This window comes from Schistosoma mansoni, chromosome 1, assembly GCF_000237925.1.
Source record: "Schistosoma mansoni strain Puerto Rico chromosome 1, complete genome".
NCBI classification, from domain to species: domain Eukaryota; kingdom Metazoa; phylum Platyhelminthes; class Trematoda; order Strigeidida; family Schistosomatidae; genus Schistosoma; species Schistosoma mansoni.
Window position 1 is genome coordinate 10,966,700 of NC_031495.1, and position 26,557 is coordinate 10,993,256.

General features: G+C 36.6%; 2 protein-coding genes across 2 annotated transcripts; both read right to left on the bottom strand.

Annotated features, from left to right (window-relative positions):
* Positions 1–15,391: 15,391 nt before the first annotated feature.
* Positions 15,392–15,442, bottom strand: Smp_196530 (putative teneurin and n-acetylglucosamine-1-phosphodiester alpha-n-acetylglucosaminidase; the record flags this gene model as incomplete). Its single annotated transcript, XM_018793248.1, has 1 exon — positions 15,392–15,442. One exon carries the CDS (start codon positions 15,440–15,442, stop codon positions 15,392–15,394), a length of 51 nt encoding a protein of 16 aa, XP_018647780.1.
* Positions 15,443–15,930: 488 nt separating this feature from the next.
* Positions 15,931–16,440, bottom strand: Smp_053390 (putative histone H4). The gene has a single exon (XM_018793249.1). The coding sequence runs from the start codon at positions 16,353–16,355 to the stop codon at positions 16,044–16,046; it is 312 nt and encodes a 103-aa protein (XP_018647781.1). The 5' UTR covers positions 16,356–16,440; the 3' UTR covers positions 15,931–16,043.
* Positions 16,441–26,557: the final 10,117 nt, after the last annotated feature.

A 26,557-nucleotide genomic window follows, 5' to 3' on the forward strand; every position in this document is an offset into this window, starting at 1 on the left:
ACCCCGCCTCGCGAGATTCGAACCCAGGACCTATCAGTCTCGCGTGCGCTAAACCACAAGACCACTGAGCCGGCATCCGATGGTGTTAATGTCTAAATTCAACCAATCCACGACGTTGAGCAACCATTCACCAATGTCTTCAGTGAGTTGATATCTCCCAACAGGCCTGGTTGAACTCCACTGGTTACTGCTTCCCACTAGAACTCCAAGAAATACCTCTTGAAGCCAGTCACTAGTGAGTATATATTGATTAATATCAGGAGAGGTTTTGTGGATATTATAGTAATTTCGATAGTTAAATCATACCAAAATTTTTCATTGAAAATCTAATCACAACAGATTCAAAATAAAAATAACCAGTTTTCTACTGAAACATTAAATTACTCCTGGGTTCAAATCTCGCGAGGTGGGATCTTGGATGCGCACTGCTGAGGAGTCCTACAATAAAACGAAACAGTCGTCCAGTGCTTCCAGGTTTTCCATGGTGTCCTAGCTTCAATTGACTCATGATTTCAACTATATAAAGATACATATAATTGTTATTTTACTATTCAATTAACTCAATTAGATAAAAGATAGACAAATCAATTATAAATTTCATTGATTAACTTTATACCAGGTTAGATTAATGTAAATTTGTGACTTTGTTTTACTTTTAAAATTAATTTGAGAGAGTTATGCAATTTCTTTTTTTTTTCTAACCATATTTCATTTGAAATATGTACCAGATTATATTTTTTTAGAAAACATATACAACATTTTCTTAGCTTGTTCATTAATTTAGTTGTTTTGTGTACACCTAACTAACATATATATGTGAATTTTTAGGTGTTGAACTAAAACCCCCTGTTTATTGCCCCACTCTCTCCTGCTATTTATCATTACCCAGCTGTTATACCAGAATTAAATCAGAAGTAGTGGTAATTCTGTATTGTATTTAGTTGCTAAGCTTTAAAAGATTATTTCTGTACAACATAATGACTTGAAGAAAACTTAATGTATGGATATATATATCTATGAACAATCATAGGTATACACGAGGATGTGGTTAAGGCAAGTAAAACTGATCACAACAGCTGCCTCATTAAGTTTGTAAAGTTAGTAATTAAGCTTATACAATTGATGTATATTATTTAAATATTGACAAAGTGCGTGAAAGATAAGGAAAAAAAACAAAGTATAATCAGAAAAAGAAATTCTCCTTATTAAACTATAAATAATACAAAGTATCCTGTTGAATATAATTTTATTTTCCATGGTCCAAATTATATCTTCTTTTCTATAATGTTTGACTGTGTGTTATGGAAAAAAGTGGGGGATGATTGAAAAGTGAAAGAGTATTGGTTTTATTTTTTATATAAGATGGATACATTTTGTTACCGTATAAATAACAGTAGTTATTATATTAGTAGTAACAGTAATTGATAGTATCAAAAAAAAATTGTTTGATACAGATATTATTTGTAGACTTCAAATTTTATTTAACTGTCTGTCAGTGTAGAGATAATTGACGAAGTTTGTGTTTATACATACAAACCCCCTTTTTTGATGCGGATTTTAGAAGAGAGAGGGGGAGTTGTTATTTTCTGTAATATTCTGCTAAAAAGTATCACCTTTTTTACTTAACCCTCACACTTTTTTTTTAAAGAAATTTAAATGTAATCGCACAGTTTCGTAGAAAAATACACTTATAAAGTATTCAATTAGTCAGCATCCGATAAAGAGATAAGCAACTTGAAATTTTAACTCGTAAAGAAAAGTTACTTGAATGGCAACCTTAATCAGTCATCATATTCTTTCGTGTGAAATAAGTTAATTCTGTACATTATAACTAGATTGATAAAACCATTGAAAACAACATAACTCAGGATTCTAAGGTACACTTTTCTTCAAACCATTTAAATTGACCCATCAAACCAGAGGAGAGTAAATGCCAATAAAAAACTATGGGGATTAAATAGGTTAATATGTTTACTGCCTCACAAATTAGCATATAATCATAATTGCACAGTTTATTCGTAATTTAAATACATTACGTTCAAAGTCTTTTCTTATCTTCAAGTGTTGATCCGTTTGTATTTACTAGAGTACGCTTGAATAGATCTGAGAATTCATTTATCCCCCAACACACTAATTACTATTAATTTTACTAGTTTTACGGTGAGAAAATAATTGTAAATATTGTGTTCCATTGGATATTCTTTGTGTTGTAAATGATGCTCATCGACGGTCCAAAATAAGATTTTAGTGGACAAAATTATACTACTGATAAGTAGTTAAATTCAGAACCATACTTTTACCAGGAATCTACAGAAACTTCATCAGTACAGTGAAATCAATGGTGATTGTGTTATTATTCAAATTATTATTGTTATTACCAAAAATATTTCCATTTTTGAACCAGGAAGTCTTAGCTAAGTTCAAATAACTGAAACTATGGATATGGTTAATTCAAATGTGAGGATGTAAGATAACATTGGTTTTCCCAGAGGAAGAGAGCATTTTCAAACTTATGACAACAGACATTTAACCAAAGTCAAAATAGTTTTCTATGATAATGTTGTGTCCCGATAACAATAATGAATGGTAACTTTGGGGTCCATTTATGAACCAATACTACGCGTATACTTTTATCGTATAATTGTTAACTAACTAAACTATTCATATTCATGTCCCTCTTATTATGAGCTTTATTTTGACCTATGAACAATTATTATACGATTTACCATTCTTGATTTATTCCCTATCTATCAATTACTATCTCCCACATTCACAGTCACATTTGGCTAAATCTTGTACAAAACTTGTTTCCTATTTTATGATACGATGTGGTTTGTCTGTTTGGCATATAAACCCAGTATGTTCAAAATAAATTATTCATACCTCAGAGGCTGAGATTAGTGTTCTGAACTTAACTGGCTGGGTTAGGCGGTAAAGCAGGACCGAAAAGTACTCTAGACTGCTCGTATGGGTTTTATGCATCATTGTTCCGATCGATAAATCGCTGCTCTCTAATTGGCGGTATTACCACGTTATACATTAACGTGGCATATAGACCACAAGTTATAACAAGTAATTAGAAGAATTCGAACTAATGTGCAAACTAAAAATTCCCGAAATAGTGTAATTTAAGGCAGGCAGAACTAGATGAGCACGAATGAACGTAATATATTTGGAATTCGTAAGCAGCGGGCAATCAACTACAAAATAATCATCAGTATGGGTTTGTGGAGATTGTTAAGTTTTGATTCAGATCATGAATCGATTGATGTTCGTACAAATACCGTATTTTCCGATTGATTGTTTACTATTATCACATACTAAGCACAGTATTCTGCCATTTATGATTCGACCATACTGAAAGTATGAGTAATCGATGTGCACATGTTTAGGAGTGTTGGAATAATGTATTTACTAGTTATTTTGAAAATCCGAGTTTCTGAAACAAACTGGATAATCACTAGAATATTGATCAACTCGAATTAAAAAAAAGGAATTTCTTTTCACTTGTTGAGTAGTTACCTGTCTTGGTTGATATTTGTTGAACAGTTATTGTGATTCTTGACCCCTAGTAATGAAAATTTTCTGGGTGTGATTTAAAAAAAATAAATGATAGGTTAACTTGTTTTTGAAAATGTGTGCTCATGTTTTAAGGAGCATTGTTGTGACTGTAACGCTACCAGATACAATGTACTCAAGATCACGTTATCGATGACCGTGGCAACGTTCGAACCAATACAGCTGGTACCTTGTGAGTTATTTATGTTCATAGTTTGAAGAAAAAGTAGTCAGTCGAGAAATATTTACGTTTTACATCACTTTTCAGAAATCAGTAATCAATGATTACCATTTTAAAACTAACCACTTCATTTAACAAAACCGGATGGAAAAAATACGAAGATAACTGGGCGATAGATGGCATTCAACTATCTTGGTATCGTGAAATTTCAAATCAGACGACGCAAGTTAGAACGATGGATAGTGATTTACTTGACCCTGAAAATGATACGTGGATACTTTTTATGTTTTATTTAATCAGATCTGCATAAATCGAAATATGTATTAGTTAGAATCAGTTAATAATAACTTACTGTGTGAACACATGTTTACAACTTTATAAAATTAAGCATTCATAACCAAAAGATATAACTAATTGACTAAGTTTCATTTTTACTCCCTCTTGAGATGCGATTATGTCACTGATAATTATAAAAAAGTCAATCCCATGTGTTGTTCGTACTCTTATCAATTAAGGCCTTGCTTACCACATCACAAATGTAGTGATTTGTAATTATGCTGTAGAGCCAGGAATATCGCTTGAGAAAACTACATCATTTACACCCAACTGCCAGTAATTGTTAACTAAACTGTTAATGTGATAAGGATAATTTGCTTAACATCGGATATTAAACAGAAGGATTTCTTACGGTGTGGTAACCTGTTGGTTTAAGAGACTCTAAAGCTATATAACTGTAGCTGATTGGATAATATCTGGCCTCTTACCATTAATATTGCAGTAGTAAGAGTAAAGTGTGGTTGGTTATTGAGCACAGACGAACAGGCACTTAACATACTGACGATTAAATGTGATTTCCTTTCCTGTTATCGATTTCTACTTCGGACTCCCTGAGTGTTACCGCTTGTAACAGTGCTCAATAAAGTATTAGCTAGTTTTAATCTGGTCTTCTATTCTGTATCGTAAATCTGATATAATATGGCTAATCTCGTTATCGTATTATACCTGAGAAAGAAATACTTTAAACCATCCACTATATCAGTTTGTTATGTTTATAGGTATTCTATGTTATGAAGAGCATTAAGATGTGTCTACTTATTACACAAATAACTTAGTATAACTTAGTGTACCAAAACCTGAGATATAAAATGATATTGATATGAAGAGAAAAGTGATGGGAAACCAAATAATAATGAGAGGCCACATTCCACATAAAACAACAGAAATCTCACTATCGTTTGAGAAATATTTCTTTGTCCATTCTCCCATTTTCCATTTAGTTCTAAAGTCAAAAAGCAGTGGTTGTAGTGAGAACCACTGACATTATATATGTCCAAGTCTCTGAATGCTGTGCTCTAAGATGGCATTATTGACTGATTAAAGTTCTCCACTATGCCTAAACAAGAACACAGGGTCTTATGATCATCCTTGTTTTTATAAAATGTGAGTAGTCTTTTGAAAAAACGATCAGACATTACGAGAGGCCAAGTACTGATAATACTCAACGAAATTACTCTCACAGGGTCAGACATCAGTCTGTCTACCATGCTGATCAAGATAGCCCAAACGATATAGGAGTATTAGCCTTATCTTATGTACTAATGAAGGTATTTACATAGCTATTCAGATTCACGAACTTCTTTCGATGGCCAACCAACGACGACAAAAACAAGAAATAGATTGTAATCAATCTGGTAGAATACTTTACGTTTTGATAATAAGCAAGTGCCGTGTACATTAACAAACTTGATGAAACCTATTTAATCGTAATGATAACTTGGAAAAAGAGGTAATTACATACCATCATTCTGTCTGAGCCATTCTTAAGTAAGATTTTCGAAATGATAAATTCCTCCGGAACATCCTTCTGTAACAAACGACTCCAAAGATCCGTCCTGTTCCACAAACAGAATACAGATCTTACGCCGAGAGGCACAGCTACTATGACTTGCAATACACGTGTGCCAAGGTATCTGTCATGGAGTGAGAACGTTACCAAAGCATCTGCTGCATGAGGGAAAAGCAGCCCATTTTGTACTCGTTTAGCAGTCTGTAGATCATTAGGAAAGCTAATGTTTGTTCACAAGACTAGTAACAAAAATTTTTATTATATGAATACTCGAGTTATTTTTGAATGTAGACACAATAATGACTTAATTTTCGAACAATCGGACCAGAACAGTTTTAAACATCGCCTTGCACAAATGAGTCAGATATATGGACAGAATATCACTTCTGTACTATAGTACATGAATTCTTTGTTATTCTTATTTTTGTAAAGCTGATTTCGGTATGCAAAAACGATAGTTTATATAATAGTTTGGTTGAGATTGCTAAAGCAATAGAACAGCTTAAGGGTCTCTCGAAATACCGTAGCACAGCTCCATACACTTCTAAAAATTGTTAGTGAGCAGGCCTTCAAACCCATAAACTGTTCCTTATTTCAAGTGACTTGAATGTACCGAAACAGCTTATGATAGGTGCCAGGTGCAGTTGGCGCTTCCGTTAACGTGGAGTTTTTATACTGTAAGAGCTTTGGTAACTATATACCTACTGTAAAGTTTGACATACAATCCTGACAAAATCTGTCTTCTCATTGTAATGTAATAAGTCGTAAGCTGGAAAAGGAGACTGAACTTTAGAATAATTGTAAAAAGTGTTACATATAATACACTTCGAAATCACAATCCGTTTTCCTGTATTGACAGTTGCAATATTCATTCCAGTGGTTCATCACTTTACTGATGCCTCTCGATTATGGTTGTTTCCAAAATAAGTAATCCAAATTATTTCTTATTGATCCGAAAACACTGTTAAGCCAACTATCGTTAAATCAGAAGTACGGATACAAAAATTTGTGAAGTACTTTATTTCAAAACACTCAAGAAGTAAATCATATAGAAAGTCAAAACTTGAAGGAAGTGTCTAGAGTGTTCTCGGCACAGACAAACGAAGTGTAGAACGTGCGATCACCAGGAGTTTAATCAAACATTCAAGGGTATCTAAAGCGAAGCTGCTACACACTGTAATATAAAGTTCAATACCCACCTAGGTATTAAAATGTGCTTAACACACTGATATGTACATCTTTTCACTCTGATATCGATTACTTATTCTTACAAATAAGAGGCAACATCTAATTGTCAGTTGGATAGATTTGATAAACTAGTTAAATTTTGAATTACGATTGGTAATTCGATTTTAAGTGTAGTGTTTTCGCATTTCTGTAGATGTACTTAATCCAAGACATTGTATTTATCCCGTATGCATTAATTACTTGTGCAAGTATACTAGACAGATAGGATGTTGTATTTACGTGAAATGGGTAACTTGTTACCAGAAGTTTCAGCAGTTAGCCTTACACTATGTGAGTTGCGAAATATCGAGCGATACAGTACTTCATTTTTCTGTACCAGAAATATATTAGCAACTTATGGTCTACTTTATTACCAAACATTTAGTTGGAAAGTAGCTTTCACTAGGAACTAACATCAGTCCAAGGAACAGTTTTATCTTTTATTTTCTACATTACACAATGTTATTTTAGGAAACTCTGTAATTACTATTTTAAATCTTGATAAACTTTTAGTGCATTAACTTATGTTTTATGACAAACAACTTCGGTGAACATAAGACGCTTTAGTTTCACATGATCACTTATTGCAAAAACAGTTCAACTATTTTAAATTGTACGCTAATGGAGAGATGGTTGCAGAGAAAATACGATGTACAAGTCTGAGAATGGTGGGATCGTTTAAGTAAACTGGTCACGTCAAAACATACATCAATTTACATGCTTTATGATGAATATATATATATTTGGAGATTCTAATGAATCGGAGTATTATATGCGTACAAATATAAGCTGACCATTAATTACCTATGGTCTGAAAACTGTTATCGAGAAAATAAATTCATGATTAGACTGCGCTCTGAAGTAGGAAGATCTCGTTTCTGATCAGGTAAAATAAAAACATGAAGTGTGCCAGGTTTTGTTTTTCCAACAGTGCAGTACATAGCCACAAAAATGAGCCCCAAATAAGGAATAGAAGTCCCTTTTTTTACATGACAGCTAACGTCTGTTGCATAAATAATGAGCAGTTGAGTAACAGAGTAGCGCATCAGAAAATAGTATTGCCCACTTATGCGTTATGATTTCCACAATGTGAATTTTTAGTATCTTAGTAGAGTATTCATTTACTCAACAGTTAATCGCTTGACTGACGTGCGAACAGCATAGTTACCACACGTAAAATCCACAATCCAACAAAAATGACTAAACTCCTAATTAAGCTATCTCCCACCTTATCGTAAAACGTGTGATAATGGCATCTTAAATAACGGTTTGAGTGTTATCACGGTTTATCTTTTCCCTCTAACAACAATTATTTACAAGGCCATCCGAAAAAGGTTTCAAAACGGCGATTACATAGACTCAGTGGGACTATATTTTTCTCTTTGAGCAGTGAGTGACTGGAACGGCCCATCCGAAGAAGCATCAATCCCATCAACAAGCGCTTTCAAGAAACTGGATTTCAACTAGAGGACAAACAGCAAGGATTAACACAGGTCGATCGGCCTACTATCCTTATTATTGCCGACCGAAGACTAACTATCACATGGACTGACCGAATAACCTGAAGATTCGTAGATTCCTAACACAATTCACGTTAATAAATTTCAGATTCAACCTCGACTAAGGTTTGTGAGGTAATTGGATTACACCCTTAATAAGTCGGAAATGCGAGCACTTCGAGAGCATCACTATGGTCTGACGAGTATTCGAAATATCCGTACGCCTTTGGAGGACTGGACTAAACTTCAAAGTAAATAACTAAGGAACCTGAACCATGTGCTAGATAACGTATCATATCAAACGTTGCGTGACATACTTGCTAACTATCGCAACTGGTGTTACAAGTCCATTTCAGTCATCATTAAAGGAGAGTGTCGCACAGGTGTGCGCTGGAGCAACTTGCCATATTTGACTAACAACAGATCAAAACAATGCAGTGGGAAAGACAGTGAAAAAAACAATGAGAACAGAGCCCAAGACTAAATAGAAAGCTAAGAATAGAAAATGTGACCCGAAATCCAGAAAACAAACAGTTGAATGCATCTGCACCACATTGGTCAATTTGTCAACTTAATTACATTGCACTCAACTCTATACAATTAGTCATTCCGCGGTTCCCTTACACACAACCGATCTCTGGAATACCTCTATAACCAAATGTTAAGAACCCTCACATCTGCTATTGAAAATGAGGTAAAGTGAATTGTTGCGCAGCACATTTAGCATTTGATGAGTAGCCGGACATCACGTTCTGAGCACAAGTATCCGAACTTGGCAAACATTAAGCGAGTTTTTGGGTCCTTATCGAAATCCCATCATCAAGGAAAGTATCGGAGGCGATGAGACTTAAAGGGAATGAGGATCATACTCAATTAATCTACTCTCCCTGTTCATAAAAAGTAGTAACCCATATCAGTCTCGAAGCAAATGTTTACGTAGAGAGACCTAAGCCATATCTGATGACGCCTTTAGCCACTGTGCTGCATGATCTTTAGGATCCCGACCAGGGAGTCGTGAAGGACCAACAGAAGCCAGTCCTGTGCAGCTTTCCTTCATACCGCAACACCATGTCAAGCACTAACCACTTCTCCGCTTTTTCCAACCAGTCCCAGAGTCGGCAAATAATACACGACGTGGAGTTCTCTGGAACGACATTCGTAGAACACGTCTAAGCCACCGAAGTCGGTGTTACAAGATAGTGACATCAATTCAATTATCGTCACTATGCCCGAACACACGATGCCGAACCTCTGCATTACTAATATGGTGTTGCCACTGGATGTCAGCAATCCTCCTGAGACAACGATGATCAAACACACAGAGTCTTCTAACATCCGCAACTCGGAGAGGCTAGGTATTTGTAAGGATAGGGCAAAACTGCTCTCACCGACGGGTTGTAAATCCGACCTTTTACAGCCAGAATAACATCACGAAGGCGCCAAAGATTATCCAGATTGGCATAAGCCGCTCCGGCTCTCACTATATGTGAATTGATCTAATCACTTACGCTGTCACCAGCACTTATGCTACCTAGATACACGGACTTCTCGACTACTTCTATCTGCTCACTACCCAGGGTGAGTACAGGATTAGAATCCTGCCAGTCTTGTAAAAGAACTTTGCATTTAGAAGGTGCGAAGCACATACCGTACCTATGGACACTAATCGCCAACTGATTAAGTACGGATTGCATGCCTTGGGTATTACCGCACAGTAAGACAATATCATCCACATACTCAAGATCGAGAAGTCTTTCTCCAGGCAACAGATCCATACCGCCATTACACCCATCAGAGCTGTTTCCAGAATGTCATCGATGGCAAAGTTGAAGACGAATGGCGAGACTGGGCAACCCTGTCTAACCCCAAAGCTTGAACGGAACAGTGGAGAGAGAGGGTTGTATGCGTCCACTATGTGTTTGTATATAAGGCCTTTTAGATGTTAATAAACTTCTCAGGCACACCCTTCTTCAATAGACAATCCTATCCAACGAATCGAAGGCAGCCCTGATGTCAAGAAACACTACGATTGTTGGCCTGTGATAAGTATGACGGTGTTCTAACATTTGGCGGAGGGTGAAGGTGCGATCAATACATCTTCAACCAGAACGAAAACCAGCCTGCTCCTCGCGAGTCAATCTTCCTCGGTTTTTGAACAACCTACGATGTATGACAAAAGCCAATCTATAGAAAGACAGATAAAGAAAGGGGAACAACGGTTTAGTGATTAGGGCGTTCATCTCTCAATTGCCAGATCGCACGTTTGTGTCTAGGTTAGGTTTAAGTATCACCTCTCTAACCTGCTTTGCAATCTCATTAGTTAACATCCAGTCACAAATGACATGAAATGACGCACTACACTAACTACAATGCTCTCGTTCCTAATAGAAAAAAGACAATTTACATTATCATTATTACCATTATTATTATTATTATTTACTACGTCGCTTTTTCACTCCCTTTATTCCCAAATTGTGCATCCTTCCTTTCCAACTTATGCAGTAGCTCGCCCATGGTGGAAACTCTGTCCTATCTAAACGATCTCCAGTCACTGTCTGGTTGAAAGTGAACGCTTCCACCGATTATGAATACTGAAGCAGTCTTTCTGAAACCACGTACGCCGTTCAAGCTGGCTTCCTTCAACGTTCGCACACTAATACAGATCGGACAACAGATGGGGCTGGCTATGTCTTTAGAAAGTCTTAATATTGATGTTTGCTGTCTATCCGAGACCTGTATTCAAGACTCTAGTGAAGTACTACAAATCCGCTCTCCATCTGTCGCCTCGAAAAGCTTGTTTCACGTGCGCTTATCCGGGGACCCTGTGGCATCTTCGTCCGGTCTTGCTGGCGTTGGTGTTGCACTAAGCGCTAGAGCTGAGGCAGCACTAATCGATTGGATCCCCATTAACAGTCGGTTATGTGCTGTTAGATTAGAAAGTTCCATCAAAGTGAGAAGAAACCGGCGTGAGCAACGGCGTCTTTTCGTCATCTCCGCCTATGCCCCGACAGATTGAAGCCCGGATGCAATCAAGGATGAGTTTTACTACCAGTTAACAGTTCTTCTCCAGAAAGCGCATTCGACAGATATTGTAGTATTAGCCGGAGACTTGAATGCACAGGTCGGGCGTCTAGGCACAGAAGAGAGTCGTTTAGGTGGCCGATGGGGACTTGTTGGTCGCAGGACAGATAACGGGAACCGTTTGCTGCAACTGTGTACAGACCACAACCTGTTTCTGGCTAGCACTAACTTCCGGCACAGTCATCGCCGGTGTGCCACCTGGCGTCCTCCCTCTGCATCTCAGGCCTGGACTCAGATTGATCACATCGCGATCAGCTACCGCTGGCGTGGTTGTGTACAAGACTGCCGCTCCTTTTGGAGTACCTATCTGGAGTCTGATCATGCCCTGGTCTGCGCCAATCTCTCCTTACTTTTTAGTGGCCGAAGGATTGACCGCCATCAACGGATCGATGTTAGTAAACTGGCTGCAACTTCTGTTGCAAGTAAGTATCGAGCGGAGCTAGCTTCTAGGCTAGCTACCATCCCACCGAAAAGTATAGATGAGCATTGGTTGCTTCTTCACGACGCCATGAAAATGGCGAGTAAAGCCGCTTGCGGCTTCGCGAAACGTCCCGCTTACAAGCACTGGGTTTCTTCTGGCTCCTTACAACTGATGGAAGCCCGTCGGTCTACTCCGGGTGACCGTGAGTTTGACCACAAACGAAGGCTGTTACGTAATGAAATCGGGCAAAGCTTGCGTAAGGACCGGGAAGCCTGGTGGTCGGAGCGTGCTAATGAGATGGAAGCAACAGCTGCATCTGGTAACTGCCGGAAGCTCTTCCAACTCATCCGAGCCACTGGCAGCAGGAAGTCTGGTGTGAGTGAAACAATCTACGAGGATGACGGGATGCCAATCACTAACATCTCTCGACGTCTTGGACGATGGGCGGAATTTTTCGAAGGGCAGTTCAACTGGCCTGCTGCTCCGGCAACATCAACCAGTTTGTCCTGCCCTCCATGGCCGGTGACGACTGACCCACCAAACGAGGCGGAAGTCCACAAGCAACTCCAACTCTTAAAACGTTACAAATCACCGGGCCCAGACGACTTACCTCCGGCTCTTTTTAAAGATGGTGGTGACTTTCTGACTAAGGAATTGACTGTGTTGTTTGCAAAGGTTTGGGAGCAAGAAAGTGTTCCAACATCATGGAATGAGTCGATAGTTGTCCCTGTCTTTAAAAAGGGTTCACGTTGTTCCTGCAACAACTATCGGGGGATAAGTCTCCTTCCGATTGCGTCCAAACTATTGGCTTCTATCATTCTTCGTAGGTTGTTTAAAACCCGAGAACGATTGACTCGCGAGGAGCAGGTTGGTTTTCGTTCTGGTCAAGGATGTATTGATCACATCTTCACCCTCCGCCAAATGTTAGAACACCGTCATACTTATCGCAGGCCAACAATCGTAGTGTTTCTTGACATCAGGGCTGCCTTCGATTCGTTGGACAGGACTGTTCTCTGGGATTGTCTATTGAAGAAGGGTGTGCCTGAGAAGTTCATTAACATCTTAAAGACCCAGTATAAGAACACCTCAGGCAGAGTGAGGGCATACAACCACCTTTCTCCCTTGTTCCATTCGAGCATTGGGGTTAGACAGGGTTGCCCAATCTCACCATTCGTCTTCAACTTTGCCATCGACGACATCCTGGAAACAGCTCTGATGGATGTAAGTAATGGCGGTGTGGATCTGCTGCCTGGAGAACGACTTCCCGATCTTGAGTATGTGGATGATATTGTCTTACTGTGCGATAATGCCCAAGGCATGCAATCCGCACTTAATCGGTTGGCAATCAGTGTCCGCAGGTACGGCATGTGCTTTGCACCCTCCAAGTCCAAGATACTCCTACAAGACTGGCAGGATTCTCATCCTGTACTCACCCTAGATGGTCAGCAGATTGAAGTAGTTGAGAAGTTCATGTATCTAGGTAGCTATATAAGTGCTGGTGGTGGCGTGAGTGATGAGATTGATGCACGCATAATGAAAGCCAGAGCAGCTTATGCCAATCTGGATAATCTTTGGCGCCTTCGTGATGTTATTCTGGCTGTAAAAGGTCGGATCTACAACCCGTCGGTGAGAGCAGTTTTGCCCTATCCTTACAAATACCTAGCCTCTCCGAGTTGCGGATGTTAGACGTCTCTCTGTGTTCGATCATCGTTGTCTCAGAAGGATTGCTGACATCCAGTGGCAACACCATATTAGTAATGCAGAGGTTCGGCATCGTGTGTTCGGGCGCAGAGACGATAATTCAATTGGTGTCACCATCTTGAAACACCGACTTCGGTGGCTTAGACGTGTTCTACGAATGTCGTCCCAGAGACTTTCACGTCGTGTATTATTTGCCGACTCTGGGACTGGTTGGAAAAAGCGGAGAGGAGGTCAGTGTATGACATGGTGTCGTGGCATGAAAGAAAGCTACAAAAGGCTAGCTTCTGTTGGTCCTTCACGACTCCCTGGCTGGGGTCCGAGAGATGGTGCAACACAGTGGCTAGAGACATTATCAGATATGGCTCAGAATAGAAGCCAGTGGCGAGCCTGCTGTAACCTTCTTTTACTCTCTTTATAAAGAGTGGCTATAACTTTCTTAACTGAGAGAGCTCTTCCGGTTGTACATTTCAGTCCGCCTTATCTTTTCATCCCTTCTCTTCCTACTTTCATTATTTTGTGTGGCGCATATTTATCTGGTGCCCTCTTGTACCAATGTGTTTAAATAAAATAAAACCCAGTCAAAATAGCCGAGTTTAGCAGTGCGGTTCGTGACTCAATAACATGGAAAAAACTGGTTGTGCAAGCTATGAGGCGGGACCAAGTTGGGCTTCCCAGTTTTTTGTTACTTCTACCTTCATTCAGAACTTGTGATGTTACTTTATGGTGTGCACGATTAGAGAACTTTCCTTTATAAACTAATTTCCCAGAGCCGGCTATGTTAACTGATGAAATTGCAGAGCAGGTCAGAGGAGCAATGCCCAAACCCCGACCAGACACACAATATATCTATTTATTTAAACACATAAATATCGGTACAAAGGGGCACCAGATATATATGTGCCACACAAATCTCATTTGATTTGTGTGAGGGCTGTGATACTGGAGCCCATGTGCACAATTGGTTTAGAATCAGGGTTTTCCAACTCCCCTAGGTAGACTCTCCGTGTCCAACGACCCGGTTAAAGCGCCGGACATTCGCTTTTCGTCCTCTCAATTTCGTAAACAACAGTAATACCACAAGAAGGAAGTGAGTAGGACTTCTCTGGCAAAGTCTATATACGCATGGCCATTTGAGAGCGTTTCTAGAGAGCAGACCCTTCCCACTCTCGGCCGTACCAGGGCATTAAGGGGCAACGATATATGACATCCTGGAAAATGACTGAGTTTGTTTTTTCGGACCAGCCGACCAATTAACAGCCAATGTGCGATCAAATGACAAAACTTTAACCAACTGACCAACCGCTATGTAGATGGAAGTCTACCTTACCAGTTATGGCTTCAAAGTTTGACACACGCTACTAATACACAGGCGCCGGTACGTTAGGACACATTTTATTCGTGACTTGCAACACTGGCAACCTCAACCGATGCAGAACGTTCTCTGTTGTTTATGGCTAGTTTAAGTGTCTAATACTACCATTAATAGTGCAAGACGCTATCTCTAAGACAAGATATACCTGTGATGCTGGGCGCCAACCTGCTTACATAGCTGCTTTATGTGAGCTTGTCAGTCGTAGAAAGAGGCAGAATCACCGAAACTCGGCACTTATTAAAAGATGTATAATCTAGTACGCACGACTATCAGTGGAAGCAAATATCAAAACACGGCGAAACCCAGCCTTTTGTCCTACGCGAAGCCTTATCCAGCTTTTCTAACAAATTTAAACCGCTAGCATAATCGACACTTCAGTAGTTGTAGAGCTAATACACACATCCTCTTCAGTCTGAAAGTAATTCAAACCGCTCCATTAATATTCCTAAATGAATACTCTCAGATGTCACCATTAACCCATTTTTGACGATGTCGTCATCGGTACTTACTTTAATGTGCCGTAAAAGCGGACCGCCTTTGGCGACTTTGTCATCATTGTTAGTTCAGAACATTCCGGTATTTTACATCCAGGCTGTTTCCTGAACTCAAGAAGATGGACAAACAAGTATTACTCGAGCACAAGCAACAAACGCGCAACCAAGTTAATCAGTGGAAGTATCACCGTCACGATGACTACCTACTCAGCAGACAATTACAGATAGCTGCTCAGGAGAGCACACATCCTCCCAACAATTTTATGAAATAACCCCAAAGAACACTTAATGTCATGTACAATGAACACAAGTCACTGTTACGAGGCAAAACCATGAACAGTAATTAGGCCCACTGATGAATACATCACGCACGAGACTGAATTATCTGAACTAGGTCCTGGGCCAATGTGAATCCTATGCATGTAGAACCTCTAAAAACAGCAGCTAATAGGCTGAGATAAAGTCCAACGTATTGTCTGACACATACTGAGCTAGTACACCACCAACCATAAGCGATCACAAATCGGTGTCGAGATTTAAAAACAAAATTATGAAGATAAGATATAATGACAATAGTAAGCAAATGAAAAGTAACAGTATATACATCAAAATGTTGGCCCTCAACAGGGCAGTGAAGCTCCACCAAGAATCCACATGTCAGATTTAGCCACCAAAACCATACAATGTACGACCCTGGCGTTTCAAAGCATACACCACGTCCATAGCAGTTACAGTTTTCCGTTTGGCATGTTCCGTGTATGTGACGGCGTCACGAATAACATTTTCCAGGAATACTTTCAACACACCACGAGTTTCCTCGTAGATCAAACCAGAAATGCGTTTTACACCTCCACGGCGAGCAAGGCGACGAATAGCAGGCTTAGTAATTCCTTGGATATTGTCGCGCAGCACCTTTCTATGACGCTTGGCCCCTCCCTTTCCAAGACCTTTCCCACCTTTACCTCTACCAGACATGACTCACCGAAAGACAGACTAGCAAACTAATCAGGTCTGAAATTAAAAAGAGCGTATTACGTAAAATCCCTTAGAAAAGAAAGCCATTTATAGGCCAATAAAAATAATACAAGTGACTGATTTAAACAATTTTCAAATTAGAACAACGAAAAAGTGGAAATTTAATCTTGTCATTTCTTACTCATTATTTCATGGAATTCTTGATTTTGTACGATATTTATGAAAGTCTAACGTAACATTTACAGGCATTATTACTTTCTTAAGTCCCACAATGATCTATGTCAGCTTCTACGTCGAATTTTTTAAGTCATTAGGAAAATAAGTTATGTATTTATTTCTTGAAACGAACAACATTAATTTTTCTCTCTTTTGGCTTATTCAAATCATATATCGGTGTCTGACTATGGAAGCATAGAAACGTGATGTACTACTGCGAATGCCAAATGGTCGTTAAACGCTGCAATGATTTGCAGTGCATAAAGTTAAGCTATGCTATAATAAGTTGACAGTGTGACTAAGTACCTGTAAGAAGGTAAAGTAACTATAAGTAGGTTCAAGTAACTTATCAGTGTTAACTGCTTGCATCCAATGGCTTTAACTGTAAACGATGTTTTTATCCTTCATAGATGTCAATAGTTTACTTACAGAGCGATGATATATATATATATATATATATATATATATATATATATACTACTTGTCCGCATCACTTCATCTTCAAATGTCTAGTATTGTCAAAAATTGGCAGGAGCATGAGTGTTCTTGCTGGTCTCCCTTGTGAGATAAATGGTGAGTTTCCAGAAATTATGTGCATGCTTTCCCTCAGATCAAATGGTGTCATGTTTTATTACCGAAATTTAAATTTTGCTTTTCAATATGGCGACTTGATTTTCCTGCAGCTTCTAAGTGACAGCACCTATCGTAATAGGTATTTTGTCATATATGTAGCTGGGAATATCCCTTACTGACTTATGTTTAAATCTAAACCTCTAAGTTCTAAGACCTGTTGCATAATTTGTGACAGTCTACAGAGTGATACCTAGTGAAAGAGTCAACCAATAGTGTGCTGGTTTTCTAATAAAACTTTATATGCCTCCTTAGCTAAGGTGGCATCCTATCTTTAAATTCTACATTACTAAGGAGTTGGTAGATTGTTTGTTGGTCAGACAAAGCTGCCACTTTGATTTCTGTTTACTTAAAGTGTTGTAACGTGTTTTAGAATCAGACTTTAGAGACCTGCTTTACTACTATATCTGGTAAAATAGAGCTGGTATATCAAAGTTTAGTATTCTCAGGAATGACGTAATTCTCAAGGAAATAACGGAGCCAGTAAATTTGCATGAAGTAGTAGCTCCATTGAATCAAATATCAAAGGGTTTAGGGGTGTAGATATTTTAAGACATATAGAAGAGAAATACAGAATACGAAAATTTAATAGGCGTTAATAATACTTGGTACAATTGAGACCCAAACTACTATAGCTGAATTTTCGCAGCCTGCCGAAATGCTGAGAATGCTATGTCCAAGTTTTAATATTTTCGAATATCTTAAGGATATAACTAATCCATGAGTATAACAACAGGCCAAAAATAATCTATAGTTTGTGTGTGAAAATAATTTCGGAAAAATGAGTAGCACAACACGTGTGGTTAAATGATCTGACCTTAGAAACTTATTAATTTGAAATTTCTTCGAAATAATTCAAATCTTACACATGTGATTCATTTTTCGTCAGATAGCATTGAATAAGGGGACTAATAGATATGTCAAGAAATTATATGAGGAGGGAACCAGACTAGTTTGTAAGCTGTTATTCAACATACAACCTGACATTCTTCTGTGGCAAATAAATGTGAAAACTAGGGTTGAAATTCTTCGGTTTATAGAATCTAAAGTACTCTAATCGTATTCCCTTCAAAATTATCTTTACACGTGCCAGTAAACTTGTTTACCTCCACTTCTGTTATCCAAGACACCCCTAAGAGTCAACAGAAGTTAGGCACTCCAGCTGTCTCTGCATTTTATATTCAATCGTCTTCCGCAATATTTTGATAGAATCGTGTAGCCAGACGACTTTTCTAAAACCATTGAATCAACAGTCATTCGAACAGCAAACTGGTGATCAACAAGCACAAAAGAAAATGCATATCCGATGTATTCATCAATATTGAAGGTTAACGGTCGTCCTGGCCTGACAAAAGGCTTACAGTTTTTATCCCCTTTTGTTTACACTTCTGATTTACGTGGGAAGAGTTATCTTCTTTAGTGTATTATCTTCAGTAAATAGCCCTCAAGGTTTCATGGAGTTCTTGAGAATTTCTCCAAGTCTCATCAACAGAAAGATAATAAGATAATTGTTCTAATCCTCTGATAAATATTGGACAGGCCACATCCCTTTTTTATAAAGTTGAGAAGCAATATGAAATAACAATATACCTAGACTTATATCTTAAAAACCGATTATATGTTGTTCGTTATAAGAACAATCTGTATTATATTCACGCTGCTTATTTTCTGTACTTGAAATAAGAACCACTACAATTCCTATAACAAAAAGTAAAAGCATGAAAGACGGATACAATTGAAGATCATTTGACTCCAAAATAAATACAATAATCCTGTAGTGTCGGTTGATATGTATATATATGAGCTCATATACCTTATTTTAGCTTCTGGACAAGCCAATTTACCTATCCATCTTCAGTCACGTTTTGACCTTGTTAATTATTCACTTATTAACCCTGACTATTTTTTATATGAGCGTATATATGTGTACATTTGTTATCTTATTCATCGCATGTCTGTAACTTATTCTTATCTGACTATAAATACTGATTAACACTTGATAAAGGCGAGTTGGCTTATCCGCCATCTCCGATGCTCGTCATTTTCGCTTCACTCTCTTCTATTAGCTTCATCTCTCTGATTTCCTGGCCAGATCACTGATTGTACAAAATATATGTATTCTAAATCCATTCTCATATTTGACTTATTTAACTCAGTTATTCATCAACGCAGATTAAATCATTCATTACATACGAGAATAGACAGGATGTATCTATTTTGACAATCAGCCATTCATGCGATCTAATTGGAATCATATCCTAGCCCCCACAAAAATGATAGAACCTAGATTAAGGATATATAGGCTTAACATATCGACCGACACTACAACCCCTTTAATCGAAAATCCATTCAATTTTATATTGATTTGTACATATATTGATTATTAATTAGTAAAATTGCACACTTGATTTCATGTTGAGCATCGTTCACATTAATATAACACAAGAATAATCATATGTTGAATAGACATCATATTCAAGTAAATCAATACTGTACTGAGTAAAATATCACTCTGAAAATAAAACTAAATATTACATTGAATCAGAAGGAGTTTTGTGGAGATTTCAATATTTTTCATAGTTGAAATCATGAGTCAGTTGAATCAGTCAGTCGAATCTCGCGGGGCGGGATCGTGGATGCGCACTACTGAGGAGTCCCACAATAGGACGAAATGGCCGTCCAGTGCCTACAGGTTTTCCAAAGTGGTTTAGCTTCAACTGACTCATGATTACATTGAATGATTATCACATTGAATTAAAAACCGGTAGTAATTTTGGATAAGAATTATAATAAGTTAAAAATGTAATTTTGCCTTTTTATCTTGTAGTAGGCGCGATTGACTATGATCACCATTACAAGAAGATTATGTGCCAGGTATTAGGTTGGATTCCTCTGTAGGTCAAAAACCAAAAGGCAGTTGACGGTTGCAATAAGATATATTTGTTGAAGATCTTGTGGTATCGGAAGAATACCGAGATCCTGCCAAAGTTTACAAGCGGAACTACTGAGCGTATGCGAGTTCGTACAAGGTCACTGATAACGGAAGAAAGTGTATGTTTTGTACACGTAAACAAAAGGGTACAGTAAAACAATCGCTGGTAAAATTGGTTATAACAATAATTGTTTCCATCATACCAATCGTGTTCTCTTCATAAAAGTAGGTCACTACTATCTCATCATATCAGTTTATCATTCACATGGTGAAATCAATCTGTTCGAATATACAAAGTAGAATATTTCTTTTAAAAAGTACAGTGTTTATCTATGTAGAGATATCCCTTTTCACATTTTTTTCTAACTAAGACCATCATGGAATTTTTTCTTCTGTTAAGAGACAATTATTAACTTAAATCAGTCAGACGATGTCATTGTGTTCACTTGATAAATAGAAGGAAGATCATGAATATAACAGCTTTAGCGGTTACAATCTAATATTGGCACTGAATGTCTGTTTGTTGTTTAACACTCTAAATCGATAATTATGATCTTTGGTAAATCATGTAAGGTAAATTAAACGTTTTACCAAATGAATTCCAATAAGAAATTTTGGCCGAATTAGTATAAATGATTTTACGTGATCTACTCTTTGAAGGCTTGGAAAGCAAATGTATTCTATATATATAATGAATTCTTATATGTGTTTTTCATGGTCACAAAATTTCTTCATTTAAAGGTAAAATAACAGTAAGAATGTATTTATTAACTGAAAAAAAACTGTTCATTCTGCTTCAGATCCAAATCGTTATTCGTTCTTATTCAATAATCTTTTGTGTATTAAATCATACTACTTAATAATATGTAGTAAGTAATTTCATTTGTCGTCATTTCCAAAACATGACATTTCATGCTTCTTTGCTTTAATGTGACATTCCCAAGTCTCTATTGACATAAATTCGTGATATCATATTCCCTTATTCCTGTAATTTCAAGTTCTCGACATTGCGGTTAGTTTTTGAGTTTCCTGTAGAAATTGGACTATTGTTCAAGAGCAACAGTTTCCGTGAACTGTGTTTTCAGTGTCCATCATGATTGTTTTCAAATATTTCTGATTTTTGATAGTAAAATTATTTTGAGAAGGATTTTTTTCTGTATAAAACTAAACATTAAACATCTCAGACACCTCACAAATTGAGGTTAGCAACTGCTTCCGATATAATTTTCGTAATCATAGTACGAATGATCAATAGGCAAACCTTTATTTTGGATCCTGGTTTTCGGTGCATAACTCCATTATTTTGTTAGATACTCCGATAAAATTAACAATAACTACGGAGATTAATCTGTACCAGAAAATGCAACTCAAACTTCTTGGCGTCTGGCAAATTGATTACTTGGTCTGATAGGAATCAAATGTTCTACACGACGAAAACTCAATATCATTTAGGCCTTCTTAAACTAAAAAATTAATCCATTTTTATTTACAAACGCTTCGTTCATTGACGCAATTTTTCATACAGTGTTAAACCAATTTCAAACCATCCTTATAATAATTAATGTATTTAATTGTAGATTATTGATGAAGATAAGATGTCCATACTTACTTACTTAATCCTGTTATCCCTCGTTGAGGAACATAGACCGCCCACCAACACTCTCCATCCAACTCTGTCCTGAGCAATCCTTTCCAGTTTTTTTCCAGTTGCTATTCGTCCTTTCCATATTTACTTCCATTTCTCGATGTAGTGTGTCCTTCAGCCTTCCTTTTTTTTCATCTCCCTTCAGGATTCCAAGTGAGAGCTCGCTTCATGATGCAGTTTGGCGATTTCCGTAATGTATTTCCTATACAATTTCAACATCTTTCTATAATTTTCTCTTCAGCTGGAAGCTGGTTTGTCCTCTCCCACAGTAGGTTGTTGCTGATGGTATCCGGCCAACAGATCTGGAGTATCTTGCATAGACAACTGTTTAGAAGTAGTTGTACCTTTTTGATGATGATTGTGATAGTTCTCCAAGTTTTATCGCCGTATAGTAGGACTGTCTTGAAGTTCGTATTTAAGATTCAAACTTTGGTATTGGTTGAAAGTCTTTTTGAGTTCCATATGTTCTTCAATTGTAGGAATGCGGCATAAGATGTCCATGGAGTAGTGATAAATAAATCTAATTGTCATGCTCTCATTGTCTAATAACAGTAATTGATTTAACATTCGTTTAGTATGGTCATAATCTTTTATAGTCTGAGACAATTAATCATTTAACAACACATCGCTTAAATAGTTATGATGTAATTGAAAGAACTGACGAAATGTACAATAAACACTTGGGTACATATCTTCCAAATAAGTATAAACTAGTGTTTTCTGTTATGTTAAACGATCAATTTTAGTATAAAGATTATCACTCATATTATATTTCCTGACAGACAAATCTTGGCAAATATCAGTTGAAGGAACTTGCTGTATTTGGATCTCGAAGCCATACGATCAAAGCCTGTATTCTGTATTGTATGAAAAATAATAACTCTTTTTAGGCAAGTCAGTGGATTTCCATACTATTAGATTGCTTCAGAAATTTGAACAGAGAAAAGAAAATAAATTTTGAAGGATAAAATGAATTCACTCTGTCTCAAGTCTTCTCATCAACTGGAAATAATTTAAAATTATAAAGACTAATCTAGTTTTCGACTTAGGTCTCACATACTTCAGTTAACGAAGTTTAGACAAACGTTCGAAAGGAGACTGAAAATCATAATAAGAAGAACTGGAGACAAGACATCATTAAACAACGTTAAGTTTGAAACATTTTTATATCTATATAATTGAGATCATGAGTCAATTGAAGCTAGACCACCATGGAAAACCTGGAAGTAATGGAAGGCCGTTTCGTCCTGTTGTGGGACTCCTTAGCAGTGCGCATCCACGATCCCGCCTCACGAGATTCGAGCCCAGAACCTATCAATCTTGTGCTCGAGCGCTTAACCACTAGACCGTCCAGTGCTTCCAGGTTTTCCATGTTGGTCTAGCTTCGATCGACTCATGATTTCAATTATATAAAAAGTTCAATATATGTCAGTACATCAATTTTTATCATTCAACATCAATAACTTAATTTTCTGTTAAGTTTATATAAAAATAAATTCATAAGTAAATTTCCAAAATCTAACAAAAGTGAATAATGATAAAGATATTTTAGGCTAAGTTAATGTTGTCTAATTCTATGAACGTCAGAAAGAAAGAAATGAATTTCTCATCTACTTTTGATATAATGAATTATGTATAAAGTATTTAGTGAACTTTGAACACCCTACACAAAAATGCGATCAAATATGATGGTTGGTTACTCTATATAATTGCTAATATATAAACTTAATTGTATTGATACTTTCATTGAAATATTCTACAGTTTATATATTAATAAGTAAGAGAGGATGTAAATACTTTTCCGTTTAGTACAATTTTATTTACTTGATTACCAATTGGATAATTTCGTTGGGAAGTTTCGAAATTCTGAAGTTTAATGACGTATACTTCTAGAATAAATCTTTGTTTCGATTAGTAAAGCAGTAATGAGGTACTATATAGTTGTCTAGAATCTGTCTATTCATACTAGATAATTTCAAGCTTTTTATAAATTGATACTATTTTGAAATAAAAATTCATTCTGAAATATCAGTGTGGGATTGTGGAGATTGTTGAGTTTAGATTGAGATAATGAATCGATTAATGTTAGACCACCATCGAAAACCTGAAAGCATTGAATGGTCGTTCTGTTCTAGTATGAGACTCCTCAACAATGAACACTCATGATCTCTCACGTGAGACTTCAATTCAGGACATTCGGTCTCACTTGTGTCAACACCTAACTTATACACCACTCAGTCGATCGGCATCCCACGGTACTATTGTCTAACTTCAACCAATCCACCATATTGTTAGTGAATGCCTCACAACTGACCCGATTGAACTCCACTGGTCACAGCTTCTCACTAGGACTCCATGAGATCGATGTTGAATCTGGTCACTAGTGAGCGAATGATAATTATCAGTATAGGGTTGTGGAGATTGTTGTGTTTAGATTGATATAATGAATGGATCAATGTTAAGCCACGATTGGAGACGGAAGGTCCAGGGTTCGAGTACAATATGTGGGATCGTGGACACTCACTGTTGATAAGCCTCATACTAGGACGAAACAGCCATTCAATGCTTTCAGGTTTTCAATGGTGGTCTAACATTCATGGATTCATGATCTCAATCAAAAAATCCCAAAAGAATTGAATTCTCAAATATCTAACTAACAGGTTTATTTTAGAATGGGGTACAACCTGAAATATAAAAATAAAGAGGTCAGTTCTCATTATATAAACACTTCTAAATAATATAACTTATTTACGCTGAAGTTATATGCTCGAAAATATCCCATTTTCAAATTGAGCTATTTTGATTGCAATATTTGTGAATACTCGTATAATTCATTGAATATATCGCTGATCATTGTTTGTTCGCTTGTGATGCTAATACGAATTATGTTGTTTCAATGTATAGTAATTGTGTTCTTTGCATAGCATTTTCCATCTTCTAATAACTAAGTCAGCTATTTTAGGGTTTACCTTCAGAGTGTATAAAAAGTTAGTAGTGATTTTCTAAAAAATTTTTAAACTCCCATAATCACAATACTTCACAAATCGACATATAAATACATTATGCTTAGCTAAATACAATAATTCGCAAAGTCTTTAGTTCACAAATGATCTTATGGAATATAAGTTTACCATAGGTATATTCGATGTAACACAATAGGATTGATTGGAAATTGAAAGAAAAAAAATCATTTCAAAAATCATAGAATACATTTCATTTACTCATTAAATAAGCAAGATGTATAGAATGTGATACATAATTCCTATTGAGAATAACCTTAATTGGCGAGACCATAATTTATGGACGACCTTTGAATGAATCTTAAGTGACCTTGAGAAATATTAGCTAATCAGAAGACAGTTAGTATAGAATAAAAATATATTATACAACACCAAAGAATTAAAGTGGGTACACTTCTTTTACATGGTCCAAAAAACTTGTCAAGGTTAGAAAGAGGTTCAAAAGTTCTAAAATCATAATGCTTATGGTAGACGAACTCATCCATATGGCTCCATAATAGTCTGTCTCTGGAGCCATATTAAGGTCATAAAAACCCTCTCAGCCTCGACCACACAGCTTCATTATTGTTTATATGTACTCCGGTTGTGTAAGTTCATCGTTTTTATTATGGATATGTCCCTACAATACTCATACCACTGAACAGCTGAAGCTTCAGTAACATCTGCGATTATTGCAGCCAATGTTACTGGTGCTTTTATTATACAGTTCGCGGCAATTATTATAATATGACTTAGTCTCGATCTAGATAGAGCGATAAAGGTTCCTTTTCTAGCAAACGTCTTCCTTCAACATATATTACGTCGAAGGTCAACATCACGGTAGTCTGCACAAGGTCTACAAGTCATTTAATACCTGTAATTACAAATACGAGAACTTCTTAGTAGTCTCATTTGTTGTATTCGCTTAATTGTCAAATCTTCTCTAAAATCCTCTGTGAACCGATCGTACATGAGCATCAGGTACTGAAATTGGCGGTGTGACCTTGAAATCCCTCAAACTCTTCTGATTGGCTCGTCCATAAATTCTAGTCTCGCCCCTTAATTTATTATTAAAACTATTAGTGAAGGTAAATAAAAATCAACATTCTTTGTTAGAATTTATTTTTTACTTTTTTTCTTTTTTTTAAAAAAAGGAAAATATCATGAACCATATGAACAATAAAACTTTCGGAAAATTATCTTAAAATTCCACCAATCAAAAATGAGTAACAGAAAAAAACAAAAAAAATCAAGAAAATAATTTACTCAATGTTTAATTGAAATTGAATAAATAAAAATTATTTTTTTATTTTTTATTATTTTTTTAATTTTTTTTTTTTTAAATTTATGAATTATGTAACCAATGATTACGTTTATGTCTATCTAAATTAGTTCTTTGAGCAAATGCTCTTTTACATATAGTACATATAAATGGACGTTCACGTTGATGTATATTTCTAATATGACGTTGCATATTAGATGATATACTAAAACCTCTTTGACAATATTCACAACGATATGGTTTTTCACCAGTATGTGTACGTAAATGTCTATTTAAATTAGCTGAACGTGGAAATTCTTTATTACAATGTGGACATTGATATAAACGATATAATAAATTGGTAGTTTTATTATTATTATTATTATGTAATTGTAATTTATATTTAATACGATTATTAATAAATTGTTGATTACGATAATAATGATAAATATTTTTATAATAATAAAATGGATTCAATAATGATGATGAGGGGGAGGAGGAGGAGGAGGGGAAGGAGAG

Bases quoted from the DNA above. Each gene is read 5' to 3' on its own strand.
- Smp_053390 (XM_018793249.1), bottom strand. From the start codon at position 16,355: ATGTCTGGTAGAGGTAAAGGTGGGAAAGGTCTTGGAAAGGGAGGGGCC.